Source organism: Polistes fuscatus, unplaced genomic scaffold (genome assembly GCF_010416935.1).
Source record: "Polistes fuscatus isolate 324 unplaced genomic scaffold, CU_Pfus_HIC Scaffold3, whole genome shotgun sequence".
Taxonomy (NCBI): Eukaryota; Metazoa; Arthropoda; class Insecta; order Hymenoptera; family Vespidae; genus Polistes; species Polistes fuscatus.
Window position 1 is genome coordinate 5,150,183 of NW_025113107.1, and position 19,839 is coordinate 5,170,021.

A 19,839-nucleotide genomic window follows, 5' to 3' on the forward strand; every position below is an offset into this window, starting at 1 on the left:
GAGCTCGTCGTCTATACATCTACTAGGAAAAAAGTGAAAAAAAAAATTCTCTCTCCTTCTCTCTCTCTTTCTCGCTATTTTTCCCTCAACTATTTTTCCTATTTCTCTCTTTATAGTTTTTTATTCATGATAAACCATTTTACATAGTCTAACCGAATTTCAGATTCACTTTCTGTCCAAATATTCAAGCACGAAATTGAATCTTTAAATAAACGAATTATTATACTATTACTATATCGAAAGGAAAATTTGGTTGTTTCACCAGTCCAGTTTTCGAAGAGTTATTATTTTCAAAGTATTCATCAATTAATTCTTCTACCTCGATTATGTCGTTCACGCGTATAAATAAGACAAACAAAATATACGCCTGTCCAAGTAAATACTTTGAATAGAATGAATGCATGGGATGAATATAAAGATAAAATATTTCAATATTTTCGTATGGGTAAGTACCCGGCTAACTCTCCTCGTTAGTTCAATTTGGGTGTTATATTCGTGAAATAATAATCCCGTAAGAGAGAGACGCGATTCGTCGTCGGAGTCTTTGATAAATCACCGAGAAAGATTTTCCGCTGGTGGTGGTGGTGGTGGTGGTGGTGGTGGTGGTGGTGGTGTAGAGGATGAGGGCATGATTCACTCGTGGCATCTCTTGGAGAAGGAAGTACTTACCAACGAAGCTAAGATCCCTTGATTCGGGAAAAGGGGGAGTTTCGGTAGGGGTAAAAGGAAAAGGAGGAGAAGGGACGAGCGATGACTCGGATAAGCGAATGTTTTATCTCTCTTTCTCTCTTTCGCAGCACGAGGGTTAGGATATGACGCGAGGCAGGTTAATAAGGTGCACCTCCCGCTGAACGCTTTCAAACTTTGCATCGACTTTGATTAGACTATCCTGCTAATGACAGGAGATCGACCGACGTTTAATCTAATATTCAAAACTGTCTGGGACAGCTCGCGTAGGTTTGCTATATTAACAGATCGGATCGAAGTGGTGATAGAAGAGATTGTTTGAGCGATTGCCACCTCTCATACATTTCACACACATATTTATTTTAATTTCGTATTGAAATAATATAAAACGAAATCTACTCTTTTTCTTTTTTCCGATATTTTACTTATTTATTTGAAATATTGAACAAATTTAATTATTCGTTCGAGTTAATATTATTAGCAGTTAATATTTCCCATTAGAATATTAATGTTAATTAGTCGTTCTTTATTTTTTTCATTAACATTATTTGCCCATCCTTTTTAAAAATAAGTAACGTCGTAATTGAAACACAAGCGCGGTCTAATGGTAGAAAAATTAAATAAAATTAATTAGGTAAATGGAAATTTATGCACATATATGTATTATAATAATTGATAAGATATCATTTTTCATAATCGGTTTACAAGACTAGGTAGATTGGCGAGAGAAATAAAGAGAGAGAGAGAGAGAAAGAGAGAGAGAGAGATGCTTCTACCACGGCTTACAACTAGAAACGAGATCCTGTTATCGTTGTAGGAAGGCGCGCGTAATTACTCGTACTACGGAAACACCGGTAACGAGCAAAACGTCCCGAATCCGTCAAGACGGATAAGTCGTTTGTAAACGTTTTCCTCTTGTCTTGCTACGAGATCGTAAAGCCGACGACAATTAACGCGAATCAGGAGAGTAAAAATTTTCCTACCGCATAATCGAAAATAATTACAAATAATATTGATATTTTTTTTATTCGAATAATCAATTAATTTCATTCAACACATTTCGAATTTATATAATTATTGTTTTACAAAAACGTTTTTAATATTTAACAAATCTACGCGTAAATACATATTTATTAATTAGAAAATAAAGGATAATACTTGAGATCGGTCTAAAATTTCCTAATAATTTTTAATAAAATTAAACATATCTATATTATAGAATCAAAAAGATATCGCATAAAAGATAAGTATAGTTAGAATTCTGGTGGCTCGTTCGCTGTAAATAGTACACGTAGATATGTAAAATTTGTCTGGCGCCTTCGGGACTCGCAATTTTTCTCTTGCTCTTATGTGACGTCTAGCAGGGACACGGTAGGTAAGCTAAAAAGACGTGCAAGGGAGAAAGTAGAAAAGAAAGAAAATAACGGCTCAAGCAACGTCGCTAGTCTTTTGTAAGAACGTTTCTTTACCAGAGGGAATACCGAATAAAGGAGGAGGAGAAGGAGTACGAGAAAGGGAAAGGGAAAGGGAGAAGAGCCGATGATAAATCTTTTGATGACAAAGACGCAATGACAAAACGTTTCGAGGTCAAAAGTTTACAAAATGTGTCACTCTCTCTCTCTCTCTCTCTCTCATATTCATTACAAGGATAGAGGAAGGAAGAGGAAAATCTCATGAAATTTCACACGAGGTCCTACGAATTCGGTTTAATCCGCTCACGTAGCTACTTGACATATCGTTGGAAAACTGTAATTACGCGAGCCAAATGCACGGCGATGAAAAATTATAGTCACCCCTTTCGCAAAATTACACACGTAATTGCGGAGAGATTAGTAGTTTGCGTTGTTCCATCGGTTTTAATTATATGCATCTCGTACGTGGAATTCTCGTGTAATCGTCAAATTCGTCGACGATATTTCTTTGGTCTGTGAAATGGATAACGCTCGTTAATGATCATTTGTAGAAAAAGCCAAAGAGAAAGAGAGATAAATACGCAATTGGTTTAAAATAATAATTCATTATTTTTTTCTCCCTCCCTCGACTAATTTAAAAGTAAAAAGCCGGTAATAGAATACTTTATTATTTATAATCGATAATAAAAATATTTCATATATCTGTGTGTGTATATTTTTATCCGGTAATAAAACCTGTATACCGTCAGGCCAAATATCGTTTGTAGAGAAAAAAAAGTTGTCATAAAAAAATTGAGCAAACATCAAGCCATATAAAATACCAACCTAAGTTATTCAAAGTCGAGTTAGGAAAAAAATAAGATAGACACGTAACTCAGTATTTCATTGAATTCGAGTCTCGTTTCTATACACTATTCTAATGCATACGTACGCATGTAATAGAACGTTTAGAATCGTTCGGATGGACATGCTGGTCATGGGGAAAATGAACTACGGAATCGGTATCATCGTGTAACAGGAGAGACTCGGGATGAATGAAACTGGACTTAACGAGAGAAAGAAAGAAAGAAAGGAAGAAAGAGAGAAAGAGAGAGAGATGGAGAAGACAGACGAGGGTGACTCGACTCTCTTTTACTACTTCCTGTCTACCGGTTGGACCCTAACGTGGCCAAGGAAAACCGACATTTCGGGATACTCGGATGGCATCCAGACAAATTTCGAGCGAGCCAAGAGCTCGTAAAAGCACCCTCTCACGAGCTACCACCTCCTCTCTCTCTCTCTCTTTCTCTTTTATCTTTTTTTTTCTCTCTTTCCTCTCCTCTCTATTGCTCCTACTCCCTTGTCTTCTCGCTGTCGCAGGGCTGAATTTCGACGACGCGGCAAAGAGGGTTTACCTTCTCCTTCCACCCCAATGACCCTCCTCCTCGGCCAATCCTCTGGTTCCTTTGAAAGAACGAGTTTTCGTCTCGTAGAAGAGAGACAGAGAGAGTGAGAGAGAGCCAGTAGTAGTCGTAAAGAGCTGCAAATTGGCGTTCAACGGAACGATGGAACGACGGAATCGACGGAATACATAATTTTTGGCCAATCGCCATTCGATCCTTTACCCTCCGCCCACCCCCAGTTACTTTTTCATCAGTTTATTTAAAATCCATTTCTAGATGGAGATGATAATTTTATACCATTGTTTATTTTCGTTCAATAATTTGGTTTTAATCGTAGATTTAATTTCTTCTTTTTGTTTTTTACTAATTGCTTTTATTACGGTCTATCACCGATGACAAAGATCATTATTTTCGCATCACGTACCTAATTTTTTTTATACAAAATTTGTCTTAAAGAAAAAAGAGACTAATAACAACAACAGTCTGATATTTATAATATCTTGTTAAATAAAACAAATCTAATGTTAAAATGGTCATCGATGTAAATGCGCATATTCAGAATTTATCATTGAAATTTATCAAGGAAGATTCGAAACTCTCGTAGAGATCTCCTAGGTATTGTAGTATTGTACGTGCATTCGTGTTTAAATTGCACTCGAGGAATCGGTTCGAATGTTCACACCAGTCGAGTACAGAGATCCGGAGAATCTTGTTATGGTGGTCGATCTAACGTCGCGAATAAAGTTGTTCGAACGATCGAACAATTCCCTAAACGCGTGTCGTATTTGCCATTCTGGGGGTAGGAACATAGAACGACGAAAAAGAAACGAAGGAAGCGAAGAAGGAAAAAATAAGGGAAAAATAAGAAAAAGAATAAAGAGGTAAAAATAGGGAAACGTAGATAGGGTATAAGAGGGATAGTAGTGTCACACTCGAATGTAGAAAGGAATATCCTTCTCCTTGAAGGTATATATCTCCGAGTATATATTCTTAGCGACTCTCTATACTCGTTCACCCTTCTTACATCACGTACAAGCTTCCTTTCTCTCTCTCTCTCTCTCTCTCTCTCTCTCTCTCTTTCTCTCTTCTATTTTATTATCCTATTCCAAGAGCCATGGAAGTTTCAATGGACTTTTATCCAATAGCCCGTGCTTCCTAGTTTGCTCGGAGCTAATAAACTATAAATTGTCTTTCTCTTTCTTTCTATCTTTCTAATTTTTGTTCTCTCTCTCTCTCTCTCTCTCTCTCTCTCTCTCTTTAGATTTATTTTCTTCTTCTTTTTTCGTCCAGTGATTGTTAACCCGTACGGGACCCTTCTTGGCAACTTTTCTGTTACAAAATGGTCGGCATCTCCCGGGACAAAAACGCGGATAAACAAGTATTTATGTATCATACAAAACTATATCTTTGAGGAGGAAAGTCAATAAAGTGTGTCGGAACTAGTCGATCGTCTCGTATCTCATAAAAGGATTCGAATTTGGGGATTCTGATTTAACAGGCTCGTAACAGTGAACGACGATGACGTGGAATAATTTTTAACGATACGATGAAAATTTGTTGACGTTCTCCCCTCCCCACTCTCCTAAGTTTTATGTATTTCGATTTAAGTACTTCCCTCGTTATTCAAGTTGCTTATGTATATATATATATATATATAAGTACATATCTACTGAGCTTTGATTTTTTTTCGTGAAATAATACGCGAGAAGGAATTACGAGGGAAAATAAGCCGACCGTTTGAAAGGAAGTCACGCAAGGCGTTAAGCCTTAAGGCTTAAACAAGTAAATCCTGGCACAGGACCTATTACTTACTAATACCGTTGTATCCAGGAGTTTTCTACTTAAAATTAGAAGCATGCGACATACATACGTTTGTTTAATCGTGCAATTAACATTTGATTATCCCCATTTGTTAGAAAAATGTTTATTCATACAATTAGTTTTAACGCACGCTTTCTCATGGTATTTTGAATTGTTTTTTATTATATACACGCGCTCGATATTCTATATAGATATATTTTCTTTTACCTTTTTTTCTATTTTCTGTTCAGATACGCAGATATGTAATACATTTACCGGTAGGTCTACATTTTATACTTATATACATTATGTTTTCATAATTTGTTTACTAAACCACTTAATTGTGTTCAATATGTATAATGATAATTAGTAATAATTCGGATCATTTGTGATATCGAAAAACGGACGGGATAATTTATCAAATATCTGATTCCTGTCGAACGAGTATCGCATTACGTTATTTACAATTAGTATTCCCTTCTGGCAAAACGATCTGATGCAGATCCTCGTTCAGATAACAAGGCAAAGCGGATGAAAGAAGAAAAAAGGAAGTATGATAGACATCGAGAGAGAGAGAGAGAGAGAAAAAATCGTTCTTGTTTTCTTAATTGCGCAAGAACGTTTAATATCGCAGCAATCTCGGACGTCTCGATGTTTAAGTGACGAAGGAAGCAATTAGGAGTTTCCATATAGATCTTCGAATTTCGACGAGAAGCAAAAGAAGAAGAAAAAGAAGAAGCAGAGGTTATTCTAAACGTTTTGTCATCCTCGTCCCAGTTCTCTTTTCACCCCTGAAAGAAGGTATCCCGGTTGTAATCTAAGCGGCGCAATTTCATCCGCTTTTCGTGCAATTATTGTAGCCTTCCGTGGAAACAAAGTACGGAATCGTATTTCGGCGTTTAGTCAATGTGGCACGAGGTGATAAGGACACCCCCTTCTACTGTGCAAAGTACACATACGTACGCGTTGTGTATACTATATATATAGATACGTTTACAGGACTGCGTATATTCCTCTATACTGGGTGTTTCGCTAATTTGTATGTTCCATTTTGAAAAGATATTTCTCTATAAATTTCAAAGAAATCAATTGTTTTATATCCATTTAGATAAACTTATATTATATTTTTGTTCGCACATGAAAAAAATATGCATTTAGTTTTATATGCATTAGCAGTCTTAAAGTAACCTTTTTTTAATATTACTTTTTTTTTCTCCTGACATTAAAAGATCCTTATTTGAAAATTGACTGTCGATTTTAAATCTTTTCAATTTTGTCCAATTTCTTTTTGGATAGGTTTATTAGATAATTATTATATGTATTATTCCGAAGCGAAGATTTTTCATGATTACGATTAAAATTAGAACACCCTGTATGCGGATAGGTATATATATATATTTACGTACGTGTGAATGTATGCGTATATTAGTATACGCGCGAACGATTGGCACCCTTCGATCGTGTACATATTAGCATGGCTTCGTATATAGTACAATCACGCATACTCAAACATTATTGCAATTTCGATCGACACAACTTTGACGCAGCGTTTGTTTTTTAGTCAATTCTGTTATTTTTAGATCGATCAGGAGACTAAATACTTGGGAAGAGTCGTAATTATTTTAATTTTATGTCGAATTTAATGAAACATCGTAGTAGTTCGCGAAAGGTAAATCCGAGTTGGAATTCTATTCGAGCGAGAATAAGTCCGTTAAATTCGTTTCGACGCGTTGAGTCGCATTTCGAGTTCTCTCCGTTGGAATAGTTTGTAGTTAAGCAGTTGATCTAACACGGGATGATCAGGAGCAACGGTTAAGGTGTTGGTTAAGTTTTGCGAACAAGCTACAAGCGGGAATATATATATATATATATATATATATATATATATATATTTTCTTTTTCAATCCTGCAAGGCTTAAATTGAAAGGAGAAAGTTGAAAAAATAAAATAGCGAATTAATTTGTCCGTTTAATCGACGATACACGCATGCAAATGTTTAGGGACATCCTATGAATATAGGTACTTATATATTATAATATAACAAAAGTAAGTACATCTTTGGATCTTCCAGTTGAGGAAATTGATCCCATAATCGAATTCGAATTGTTCTTCGTCTTTTGTAGAAGCGCGCACACCCGGTACGTGACAGTGCGGTGTCTAGCATATTGTACAATCCTTCCTGACGAGGGGTCGCGACCCTTATCTTTAACAGGCAGCATTCCAATCGAAGAGTACCCCGTCACAACCCTCGTCGCTATCCTACTCGACTATAGTAAACAGCTTTCTACGGGCCATACGTTCGGTTAATGGGGTTAACGAATGCGTTTCTTCCATTTTCTACAAGATGGTGATGGCGATGGCGACGGCAATGGTGGGTGGTGGTGGTGATGGTGGTACTGGTAGAGGGTGAAACGCGAAGCGAACGTCGTTTAATCGAATAACGTCCGACTAGGATGCACTTTGAAAAGAGCCGCGACGTCGACTACTTTAATTCTAGAAAGTGCTGCTACCGTTGATCGAATAGTCCCCGAATGTAAAGGAAGTCTTGTAATCACAACAATAAAGAATCTTTCTTTCCCTTTGCTCGGAGTAACGGAAAATTACGGAAAATGGAGTTACTATCATTTGCGAAGGAAATTATCGATAGCGACTAATGTAGTTCGAAAACTCAGAACATATATAATATTTAATAACGATGTCTTTTTATAATATTCTAGTAATATGATATATTATAGTACGTAATGAATACAGAGTATATCACTGTTCCGTAATAATACATCAATATCAGTATCACTAAACTTTGATTTATGGATATTTGATGTTCAATCGATAATTATAGACATAACTATATTTTTTCTGGATTCTATCAAAGAGAAAATCCTTTTCCAAATAAAGATGATATCGGTATAGTAAGGGATGGAAAGTCTCTAGAGACACGTTGTCGAGGGTCAAACGAACTACTCGATTCTTTTCTCTTCTTCCTCCTTCTTCTTCTCCTCCACTTTTTTTTCTTTCTTTCTTTCTTTCGTTCTTTAGGGCCATCGATAATGGACTTTTAATGTGTTCGATTTACGAATCTCTACGTCGTATCTCCCCTCTACCTCCCTCCTTCTCACCCCATCTCTGTTTTTTCCTCTGTCCTACTCCCTTTCGTCCCATCCTTTCAAGCAATAGCAATTTCCATAATATTTCTGGCTCGTCTCGCGATTCTAAATTGAAGGGACGGGGGAAAGGTCGCGTTAGGATGGTGATTCTACAATCATGCATAGGTGTTTCATCGCGATTACGGAGGGAACGATTTTGTGAGCGGCCAGTGAAACGCGATAACGTGATAGCGATAACGAGTTACCAAATTATGCGCGTTTAACCGATCGACAAACATGTTTACTTGGTAAAACGATCGAACCTTCGATAGTTTCGACTATCATCGTTTTGCTAAAAATAAAATCTAATCGCATCTTATCAAAATTTCATTTCGTTTAGTAATTTAAATGGATATTTATTTTCTTTTCATAGTTTTCTTAAGACAATCAAGGTAAGAATGATTTATACGTTGTAAAGAATAACGCGACATTTTGTTCGAAATTATAAAACAAACAAAAAATGAACAAAAGTTTTATTTTTATCAACCATGTAACTTTGAATTATAAAGTTTATTTAACATGTAAGAACAACGTATAAATGGATACGAAGTTACTAGAGAATTCGTTAGATTTTGCGACGTGGTGCGCATATCGATCGAATCGGTGACACCGGTGACACCGTGCTTCCGTTTTCCCCTCGGACTCGTTTGAAATTTTCCGTCTGTTCTCTTTTTCTCTCTCTTCCTCTCTCTCTCTCTCGCTCGCTCGCTCTGTTAGTATACATGTATTTCTTTTTTCCCTTTTACCCTCTCATCGAAAAGCACCGGTGTCCCAGCGATTTGGCTCGTCGCAGCGAAAAACTCGAAAACTTTGGGCGAAAGCGTTCGTTCGCACTGTCGACCATCTGTGCAGAAATTTTCTGCAATTTACCCTAGGCGAAAATCGTCTATTGTCTTTCGTAAAGTTCTATCCCAAGGAAAATAATAGTTCCTTTTCCTTTCTTTTTACAACGAGTAAATAATGGCGCGATACGGAACAAAGTTTTCGATAAATGGGAATTTAATAAAGAAATGTTTTTAATATCTCTCGACACACACTCACACACACAGACACACACAAATTAGTGGAATTATTTTCAGATAATATACGTACGTATGTATATAGGTGTATTATATTTGCAACTATATTTTATATAGAATACACAAAGTGAGATACAAATCGTATTAAAATACGGTAGCTTCGATTATTCGTTAGAATAGCAAATGTTTGTTTAATAATATATTTTAACGTTTATTTATTTGTTTATTTTTTATTAATTTACGGATAATGGTACAACTCTCTAGTTGGAGAGTCGAATCGGTGATAATCTTTAATGATTAAAACGTTCGGTTTGCGTGACACAGCAAGAATGGTTGATTGTTACGTACGTATCGAACTTCGCTATTGATACGTCTAGGACTATTTAATTATTTATTCGAACGTAATTATACCGTTCGAAGCATCCACGGTGTATAGTCAGTGCTTCATTAATTTCTCCGTAAACATGTTGGGGAATATCTTGAAGACGACGAGAATTTTGATTGCACCGATGGGGAAGCAAAGATGAAACTACGGAGGAAAAAATATAGAATGTAAAATGAAATCAAATATGAAGCTTATAAAAATGAATATTATTATGTACGAATAAAATGAATTATATAAAAAATGATAAAATTGCTAAGAAAATAAAACAAAAAACATGATGTATTAATCCGGAAAATCGTTGAAAATCTAACAAAACAAAACAAAAATATAATAATAATAAGAAGAAAAAAAGGTGGCGATAACAAAGATCGATTTCCAATGATTATTAATTATCGAAGTTAATGATCTAGCTGATTGGAGCGTAGCTGTCTCGAGGAGCTCGTTAGTTTCACGCCGTCTGCGTTTCTTGCCTGGTTGGTCCTGATTTCTGTTCGTAGTCCTGTCATCGATTTCAGCCTTGATCTCGACGTCTCATGTTGTGTTCCTGATCGTTAATGAAATAAATTCACCGTTAATTGTCTTGTAGCTTCTTTTCATCGCAGACATCAGTTTGGTTGCAATGCCAAATGGGGAAACTGGTATGTCAAACTCTGTCCCAGGATTTCGCCGCAGGAATTTGTCGTAAAATTCCCCTTCGAACGAAAATCAAGATATCACCTTGATGAACGTTTTGTCTTGTTGAAACTTGGTATTAACAATTCCAACCGCTATCATCATTCTCTATCACCATTTATCGTTTTTTCCATTTGGGGCAATATAAAATCAACTTAAAGAGTAGATCGGATTTTTCCGTGACTCGAGGAGGGGACTTGATTAAAAGGCAATTACATAAATTAAGTCATTAATACGTATTTATGTGCAACGCTCGATTGTGTTATTATCCTTATTCCTATTTCTTTTAGAAGTTAACACAATTCTTTCTGATCTATTGTAAAGATGTTCTCTACTGTGAGATAACAGCTAAGTGATATAACTACACTCATTGATAAACGTATTTGTCGAATGCCCACCTTGGATAAATTGCAGAGAAAGTTGGAGATAATAAAAAAGAAAAATGAAAATTGATTGCGCGCGTTTTATTTATCCGTTAATTTATTATTTTATTACGGGAACGTTTTATCGATTAAAGGAGTTCTTGTACGATTAGGTACGGGAAATTGAATAAAATGTTATTTTCAAGTATCCATATTATTGTAACAGTGTAAACGAGTCAAACGGATAATAATATTTTTGTAAAAAAATATAGTCCAATACTACAAAGATACGATAATAATAAAAAAAGCAATTAGCAATTCACGAAAAACGCATGGAAGTATTACAAAACAATTCAAAATAACATGAGTACTCGTTATATGACGTTATAAGGATGAAATTTAAGTATAATAGCAGAGCGATCATTTGAGGAGAAACGACTAGGTAGATTTATAACGTAGAAAAGATTCTTTGCCAAGAGCTATGATCTTTGGAGAAGAAAGAAATATAAATGTAAATATTAATAGGGATTCATATCTCTCTCTCTCTCTCTCTCTCTCTCTCTCTCTCTCTCTCACTCTCCCTTTTAATATATAGGACTGAAGCAGTGAGGGTAAACTTTCTCTAGGGCTTTCTTCTTTCCGTTTTCATATATTTTTTTGTTTCCTTTTTTCTTGCTTTCCATCGTACAAATATTTAATGAATCTGAATGTATCTGATAGTAAGGTACATAATACCCGCGCACGTATATTTTCTCGAGTTTGTCCAAACATTCCATTTTTTTACCGATATAATTGCAACGACCGTTAGAAATAAATTGTTTAAATGATGAATAGAAAAACATATTGAAATAAACGAGTTTCGAAGTGCTGATCAAGACTTTGATGACCAAGATTTGATAACTACGTGACAAAGTTTGATATTGACGCGAATCTCAAATTAGATTGACGAATCTTCTTGTATATTTGGAACTTTGGATAATCAGAAAAAATAAAAGATCATGGAACCGTAGGCGTCACTGTCGTCATTAAAAAGTTTTCATGTGCGCGTGATCGCAAAGATGCGAAATGAAATCGGGCAGGGAACCATCATCCCCCTTTCGGATAACTGAAAAAAAGAAAGAAGATAGAGAGGAAGAGAAGAAAGCTCTTTAATTATTTGGCGATCCCTCCGATGACGACGATAGTCCATCGGGTGGTCTCTAGAGAGAGAGAGAGAGAGAGAGAGAAAGAGAAAGAGAGAAAGAGAAAACCAAGATGAGGGTGTACGTTCCGCTGGATTTAACGGAGTTAATTAATCCCGCAGTATAATTAAAGTCCCGTTTCGATGTGCCGAAAGGCGTGCACGGATCGACCTTCTCCCCCACCTCATTTTCCACACCCCTCCTAGTTTGAATTCACGAGTATAAAATCGTGAAAAGCGGGAGGAGTTTTTTACGAACAAATTTCAAACTTGTTGGGGGTGGCACCAAAACTTGTGAATGGGCAAAGAAGAAAAAAATGTTCTGTGTCTTTTGTAATAGTTTAGTTAATGATGAAGGTTATATAAGTAAAAACAGAATGTCGACATTTTTCGATGGGAAAGTATTATGAAATGAAGTAAAAAAAAAAAAAAAAGAAGAAAAAGTAAAAATATACTGCAAAGGTTGAGATAGGATAAAGGATTAGGATAAAAAGCAATAATATAATTTATGGATTTTAATAATAATAATAAGAAGAAGAGGAATAGAATTGATGATAATAGAAATGATAGAGATAGAGAGCGTAAAAGAGGTGAGAGAAAGAGTTAAAAGTTTGCGAGCACGGAATGCTATCTGTTTAATTAAAATTCTAACGTTTTTAAAGCGACGGGTTGGGTCATGGTTTAAGGACGAGTACTCGCATACAATTGGAAATCGACGGAAACGAAGGAGAAGGACTTGGAAAAGGACAGAAGCAGCTTCCTTCTTCAAGCCGATATATACGTTTCTTCCACTTTCTCAGATTATTTCTTCCTCTTCTTTTTCTTATTCTTGTTCGAGCTCGCACCCCAATTTCCCGTTAGACGAGATCAGCTTACATCGACTTCTCTGATATTGCGCCGTTCTGACGAGGATGGAAGGGGCCAAGGAGGGGTGCCGAATTTTTTCGCACTCTGGGGGGTCACGTCAGTGGGGAATTTCGCGCTTCAAAGAAAAAAATTTGAAAGACGTCCGCATTCGTTGATATATGACAAGTCGTTATTTTCTTTTTTCATTTATTTGCGAACGAACGAACGAACGAACGAACGTGCATGCGTGCGAATGATCGGGTGTTATACCAAAAATACTAATAATGGTAAGAACTAAGAAGGAAAGATTTGAAGAAACATGCTCACTCGTCGCAAGGACAAATAAAACTTGAAGGAATCATTTTCGATAGAGAAGAAAACAAATCGTAGAAGTAGAAATTAGTTTTCGGTGGAATCGTTCGAACGTTTTTTCCAAAGTATGTATCAGTTCATCCCGTTTTTCGTTCCATTCCTTTCTTCGTTCCTCTTTTTCTGTCTCTATCCTGTTTGTGTTAGGCGCAAGCGCGAATCCTGTCGCGTCCCCGAAAAACCGTGTACGCTGTTCGCCAGTTGCGTCCGGACGTTCGCAACGTCAGGTTCGTTTTTACCCTGCCGACGTCCGCTCGTGCTTTTTCGTCGATCTTCGGAGCCACGTGACTTTGATATACTCTAGACCACAAAAACTTAAACTATTTGTTGTTTCTTTATCTTCTTTTCTTAATCTTGTTTGATATCGTTTTTATTGTATAAGCTTTAGTAATAGATGTCATATCAGATATAAAGTAAAAGAAATCGAGTAAGAGTTGAAAACAATATGAAAAAAATAAACATTTGTCTAATTGTAAGATTGTGAAAAAATTTTTTTTCTTTCGTTTCTCGAAACAAAGTTTTTAAGTATGTATCCCGTTGAAGGTGACAAAAGGGTTCATCGTATCGAAGATAAGATCACGTTCGTTTGTTTATTTTAAAAGCGCGTCGGTTACATACCGGTGCGATACGTCGTAGTCGTGGCAAAAAGTGTGGCATGTGACCGTGTGTGAGACAATGTGGTGGGCGGATGGATCCTGCGATCTCCAGAGATGCAAGTTCCTTGTTCTCCTAATCTTGATAGGCTGCAGCGAGGCGTATCTCAACATTTTCATCAGCCAATCACAAGTTATGAAACTGTTGGGTAAGTTCGTTCAGTTCTGATATTATTACTATTTTTTCAAATTTTATCAGACTTCGTTCAATATCTCTGATAACATAGTTTGCTACTTAAAGGATTTCTTTATCTCTTTTCTCGCATTCCTTTCGTTTCCTATTTCAATGTTGTTTCGATAAAAGAAAAAAGGAAAAACAAGAAGGAAGTTTGATATAATGATTCTTTTATAGGAAAACTCGTTAACAGATCCCATTACATAGCAGGGTTGAAAACTACCGAGGCTTGAGAAGACAAGTAGGAGGAAAACCCGACAGAAGGAATGATAGATAAAAAGAAAGTAAAGAGATATAAAAAAAAAAAAACAAGAAACAAGTGTAGATAAAAGAAATAAGAGTATAGATGTTGCTCGAAAGAGAAGCGTTTTTGAAAACGAATCTATTTCGATGTAGCAATCCAGACGCAATGCTATTGATAGCACGAAAATGGTGTCGGGGAATGCGATAAGATAGAAGCTCAAGGCGTAAAAAGTAATTTAGAGTTAGTAATTGAGAAAGAGAGAGAGAGAGAGAAAGAGAGAAGGACGAAATTACCAAGAAGTTTAAAATGCTGAAAGTACTTATTTATTGTTAATTTTGATTGAGCTAGGGAGAAAAGAAAAAAAGAGAAATATGGCGATAGATAGTGGCAGAGAGAGGCAAAATTGGCACTCGTCGTTTATGGAGTGTCGCGGAGAGTGTTGAATCAGCAATTTGCGGCACGAGGCGTTCGTTTTAATGGCCGTGTCACCTATATACACTGCACCTCTCTCTCTCTCTCTCTCTCTCTCTATTTATATATATATATATATATATATACATATAGCGGACTCCCTAGCGCGTGTGAACACTCTGTATACCATTCGATATCACTTTACAAACCCTCATGATTCATATAGCCGCACCCATTCCTACGTAAAGTGACGTAGGAAGGAACGGGACGTTTCAGCTTTTTCCTTCTCCGTCGGTAAAAAGGGGTAAGGGTAGAAAGGGAGTATGAGAAAGTGAGAGGAAAAGGGAAAGGAGAAAGAGACGTTGACGTATTTATGAGCGACTGGACACTCGTGATTTCTCGAAAATCGAGCCAATCTCGAGCATTTCCAAGCTTTTTCTATATATTATCGTCCGTTTCTCCTCGCTTTTTTTCACATACTTTAACTTACACGATGGTATCGTTTTAATTTACGATTATGTCGCGAACTTGTTGCTTAATGCTAAAAGATTATTTTCACAAAGAAATTCTCGAACGTTTAATATTTGTTTTAACGTTGAGCTCGTATATTCTTTCTTACGTTAAAATATTATAAAATATAATATTATTAGGATATTACTTTTTTTTACAAAGTTTCTTTTTCTTTTCTTTCCATTTAATTTATGGTAAAATCGATCGGTTATTCGTATCTGGAGTATTTCACGTTCTATACGCTTTCTCTGGACGTACGTAATTTCTCATGGCTTATCCCATGGCTTTCTGTCAAAATTCGATAAATCATTTGCATCTATCTGTTTATCTACTACCGAATATTTTTGCGAAACAAGAAAACTAAAGCAGAAAAAATAAACTAAAAAGATAGACAAGAAAAAAAGGGAAAAAGCAAAAGGTACGGCGTAGAAGCGTAGGACGTTTAATCTTTAAAGTGGTACAAGAGGACAGATGGTGCATCGAAATAGAAAAAAATAGTCCGAACGAAAGTCTCGAGTTTTATTTTCTTCTATGCGAGAAAACTCCATAGCGAAGACGCGCCGCGCCTAATGGATCGCGTAATACTCTTGCATTTGGGACTTTATCGTTGAAAATAGGGAATGGTGCATAGAAAGATAAAGGGTTACTGGCGTTAGGACGACGACGACGAGGAAGAGGATCGAAGCCGAGGACCGAAGCGGAGCTGAGTTTCGTCGCTGAGCCACTCGAAAGTCACTTAACTTAGATTGCCAGAGCGAAATGACTTTACTTCCCTGGAAAACTTCGTTTCGTAGGGGAAGAAAGAAAGAGAGAAAAAGAGAGAGAGACGGAGAATGAGAGGGGTGGATGGGAGGGCAGGAAAGGAGGAGGAGGGGGAGGGGGAGATAAAGCGTTTCTCCAACCCATCTCCTCCCCTTAGCTTTTTTTAAAGACGAAAATACTAGAGAAGTCTCTCTCTCTCTCTCCCTCTCTTTCCTGCAGATTCAGCATTTACCTCCAGTAGTAGGACTTTAGGAACGTTTACGCGACCCTGTCGGCTCCAATTGGATATCAGACTTGGTAGAACTCTTCCATGACTCGTTACCGCAGTTCTTTTACAAGCAGGCTTGTCGAGTCACTTTTTCGCAAATTAATCGAGATCGTCTAACCACTCGATTGCACCCAGTTTAACGCACTAATCGATATCTAATAACGTTGGATATTAAGTGGATTTTTTTTTTACTCGTAGTAAGAAAAAGACAAACTATCACCGTTTACTTTTCATAGTTTTATTTGTTCATTTCGTTTTGTTTACATATTGAATAGAATAAGTGTGCTTTCTTTCTCTTACATGAGATTACTGTGTGGGATTACGTTAGCAAGGTTTAATTTTAACGAACGCGTGCCATTCTTTATATCAGGAGAATCGTTGATTATTCAGGACGTAGTTTATTGTTCGGATATTCATACTCGGGACGCGAGCAAAGTTTAATATGATTTACATTTAATGAATTGCCAGGTGTGAAAGTGCAATATATCGAGAGAGAGAGAGAGAGAGAGAGTGAGAGAAAGATGAAAAGAAAAAAAATAGCGAAAAAGAGAGAACCCTTCGTTTGCATAATAATATTTAAAAATGTAAAGCTTATATGTAGGATTACATTTTGTTCGATCGATCGGTGATACTTGTAATTGGATTGTAGACGCGCGATGCGGATGAAGTTTGTCGTTTTATTATCGAATAAAAGTAAAAAAAGGACGATTAACGTTCGAAAACGAGAGGCTCGTATTTTTTGTTAGAAAATCGAATAAATGAATTTTTAAATTTATTTCTAATTTAATTTTTAGTTTCTATTTTCTTCTTTTTCTTGTTTAGTTATTATTTATTGATGGTTTTTTTTTATTGTACAAATCAACACTCGCGCGTCATTTCGTACATTATTATGACAACGTTCTTGTTGGTCGTGATAGGAAATTAGGAAACACGACGTTTACGAATATACATACATACTATCCTTATTCGATTAATCGTATATTCAAAGATTAAAGACATTGTTATGTCATAATTAACTAGTGCTTATACGTTCCAATAGGCATCTTGCTTTACTCGAACATTCGTCTTTTGATATACTATGTATGCATATACGTAAATACGATAATTTTTATTTTATTATAGAATAAAAGAAAATGATAGAAACAATTTTTTATGGTAAAATGTAGTTAAAGGTTTTAGGCAGAAAATCGCGATGTCATAAGTTATTTAATTGATTCGATGGTCTTTCAGGTTCTTAGGAAAAACCAAGTTTCACTCGTTGTGTTCGTTGACGAATCTCGTCGACGCACCTCGACACTTTGGAATTGCCGTTGGAATTGATTTTTAATTTGCTTTCGGGACACGACGTGCGCGCAATCGCTTGCCGTTACGTTCCCCTTACTCCTCTTCATCTCTCACCCTTTCACCCCTTCACCCCTTTTACCCTCTATGTTTGTACTGTCTGGACCACGAACGGCCGACAAACAAGCAACGTTTTCGTTCCCTTCCAAATGTCTCGTTACGAAGACTGAATTTTCCTACATTTTGCTTTTTTTTCTACACCCGTGTTCACTTTTCTGCTATCTTGATGAAAAAGAGTGAAGGAAACAATCAACGAAACAATTTTTTCTTCTCAAATCAAATGAATAAGAAATTATTTAATTGCAAATATTAAAAAAAAAAAGTCGATTCGACGATAATATAAAGCTGATTTGTGTAAACTTTTTTGAAAATGATGCTAATATTATAATAAGAAGTTAAGTTTGACTATAAGAAAAAGAAATGGAAAAAGAGGTAAGAAAAATTGGATAAACTTTGATAAAATTGGATAAAAGAAAAGCAAGTAGGCAAGCAGGAAAGCAGGCAGGCAGGTTGGTACGATTAGAAAGATATGAAGAAAAACAGGAAGAAAAATGGAACGGTGGGCATTTCGTAAAGCGATCTAGTAAGGACCATATCAATTTCCTTGGTAGCATACATGATTCCAAGATGGAAGAGCGTTAACTAAATTGCAGCAGTTTGCCGAGGGATGGAGATCCGGGAAAACGATAACGTTAACCGCCATAGTTTATGGCCGAGCGAGTCCGCCTGCACGCTCTTTCGCATATATGCGGTTAGAGTAACGGCGTTACGACGTGTTTCTTTAGCACCATACTAATCCCTGACACTGGATTAATTAATATGTTTGTTGCGTCACGGTTTTATTACTGCCACCTTAGTTTGACTATTTTCGTTCGTTTTTTGACCGTGTCTAAAGTGGCGTGCTTAAACAATATGTTCATCGAGTCATAGTTACATAACGTTTGTTATTTATTGAAAAGGTAATATTCAGTTTTAAGATTCTTACTTGAGTTCCAAGGAAATAATAATAATAATAATTTAATGCAGAGATTAATTGTCCCATTATTTGCTTTAATTTATAATTTTAAATGTAAGATCTCGGCGAAACTTTAGATATTGTTATCTCGGTAAGGAGTGGTTTAGAGTGGCTCTTTGTAACCGCATATCTTATTAAATTCTGTTTCCCCTTTTTACTCTCTGGTTAAATGGATAAAATAATATCCGTTTAAAATATTCGAAGAAATTAATATCGCCTTAATAATATCGTCAAAAAATAATTGTAGTTACGTTTTATCGTTTAGCTTCTTCTTGACGTCGTCTGTGTCTGATTAATTTCTGTTTGAACTACTGAATTTCAGAAGTCAGATACGAAAAACCTAAGCTACGATATATCCAATGAACAAAATTATTATAAAACAAAAAAGTAATTTGGCATTGAATTATTTTTGTACATATAGATTATAAAATTATTTTCGTTCGATTAAATTATATAATTTTATTATACGATTTCGCTACGAAAATGTATACCGATTATAATACGCACGTATTTCGTATCGCACGTATTGGAAAAATAAACTAAGAAAAACAGAAATACAATGAAATTTCTGTCAATATTTTCGCACAGTTTCGGATAACGAATGATTCTTATTCGATAGTCTGACATTGTCAGTCAGTATTTTGAGTGTCGTGTTAGAAAAAGGATGACCCGTCAGGAAAGAATAATGGAAATTTGTGTTGAACCGTATTAAACAGGTGGGACAAAAGGAAAACGTGAAAAATACAAAAATATACAAATAACAAACAAAGTTTGCAGCTCGATTGATTCTTTGTTTTTCTTCCTTTCTCGATAGTTTATTTATTTATCGAATCGCTGCTGATGTGCGTCCATAACACTTGTAGAAACAAATAAACAATTAATCTTGCGATCAACGAGATTGTTTGCGCTCGAATGAATTCTAATTTCGATGTTAATGAAATGCCTCAAAATTACCAAAATTCATCTATCGATCATTTGACACAGATATACACGATAGATGCGTTTTGTCAAGTGTACCGATAAGAGGAGACTCAATTTTCATGTGGATATTTTGTTAGAAGAATCAATTCGTAATATTCATTTTTATCAAATGAATTCATGATATAAACACTTTTGGCCAAAATTAATTATTATTACAATTTGATACTAATCTCTCTTTCACATTTAGAACCGATAAGCTAATTTCAAAATTTTTATTAAACG

The 19,839-nt window shown here is 35.9% G+C and overlaps 1 protein-coding gene across 3 annotated transcripts in view; it reads left to right on the plus strand.

Annotated features, from left to right (window-relative positions):
- Nucleotides 1-13,462: 13,462 nt before the first annotated feature.
- Nucleotides 13,463-19,839, plus strand: part of LOC122519235 (tyrosine-protein kinase Drl) — a 63,028-nt gene continuing 56,651 nt past the window's right edge. For 2 of the 3 annotated variants that reach the window (XM_043638575.1, XM_043638576.1), the window contains exon 1: nucleotides 13,463-14,059. In XM_043638575.1, coding sequence (XP_043494510.1) covers nucleotides 13,933-14,059 — 127 coding nt within the window. In that variant the 5' untranslated portion in view covers nucleotides 13,463-13,932. The remainder of the gene's footprint in view (nucleotides 14,060-19,839) is intronic. The other variant, XM_043638577.1, reaches the window with a different exon arrangement.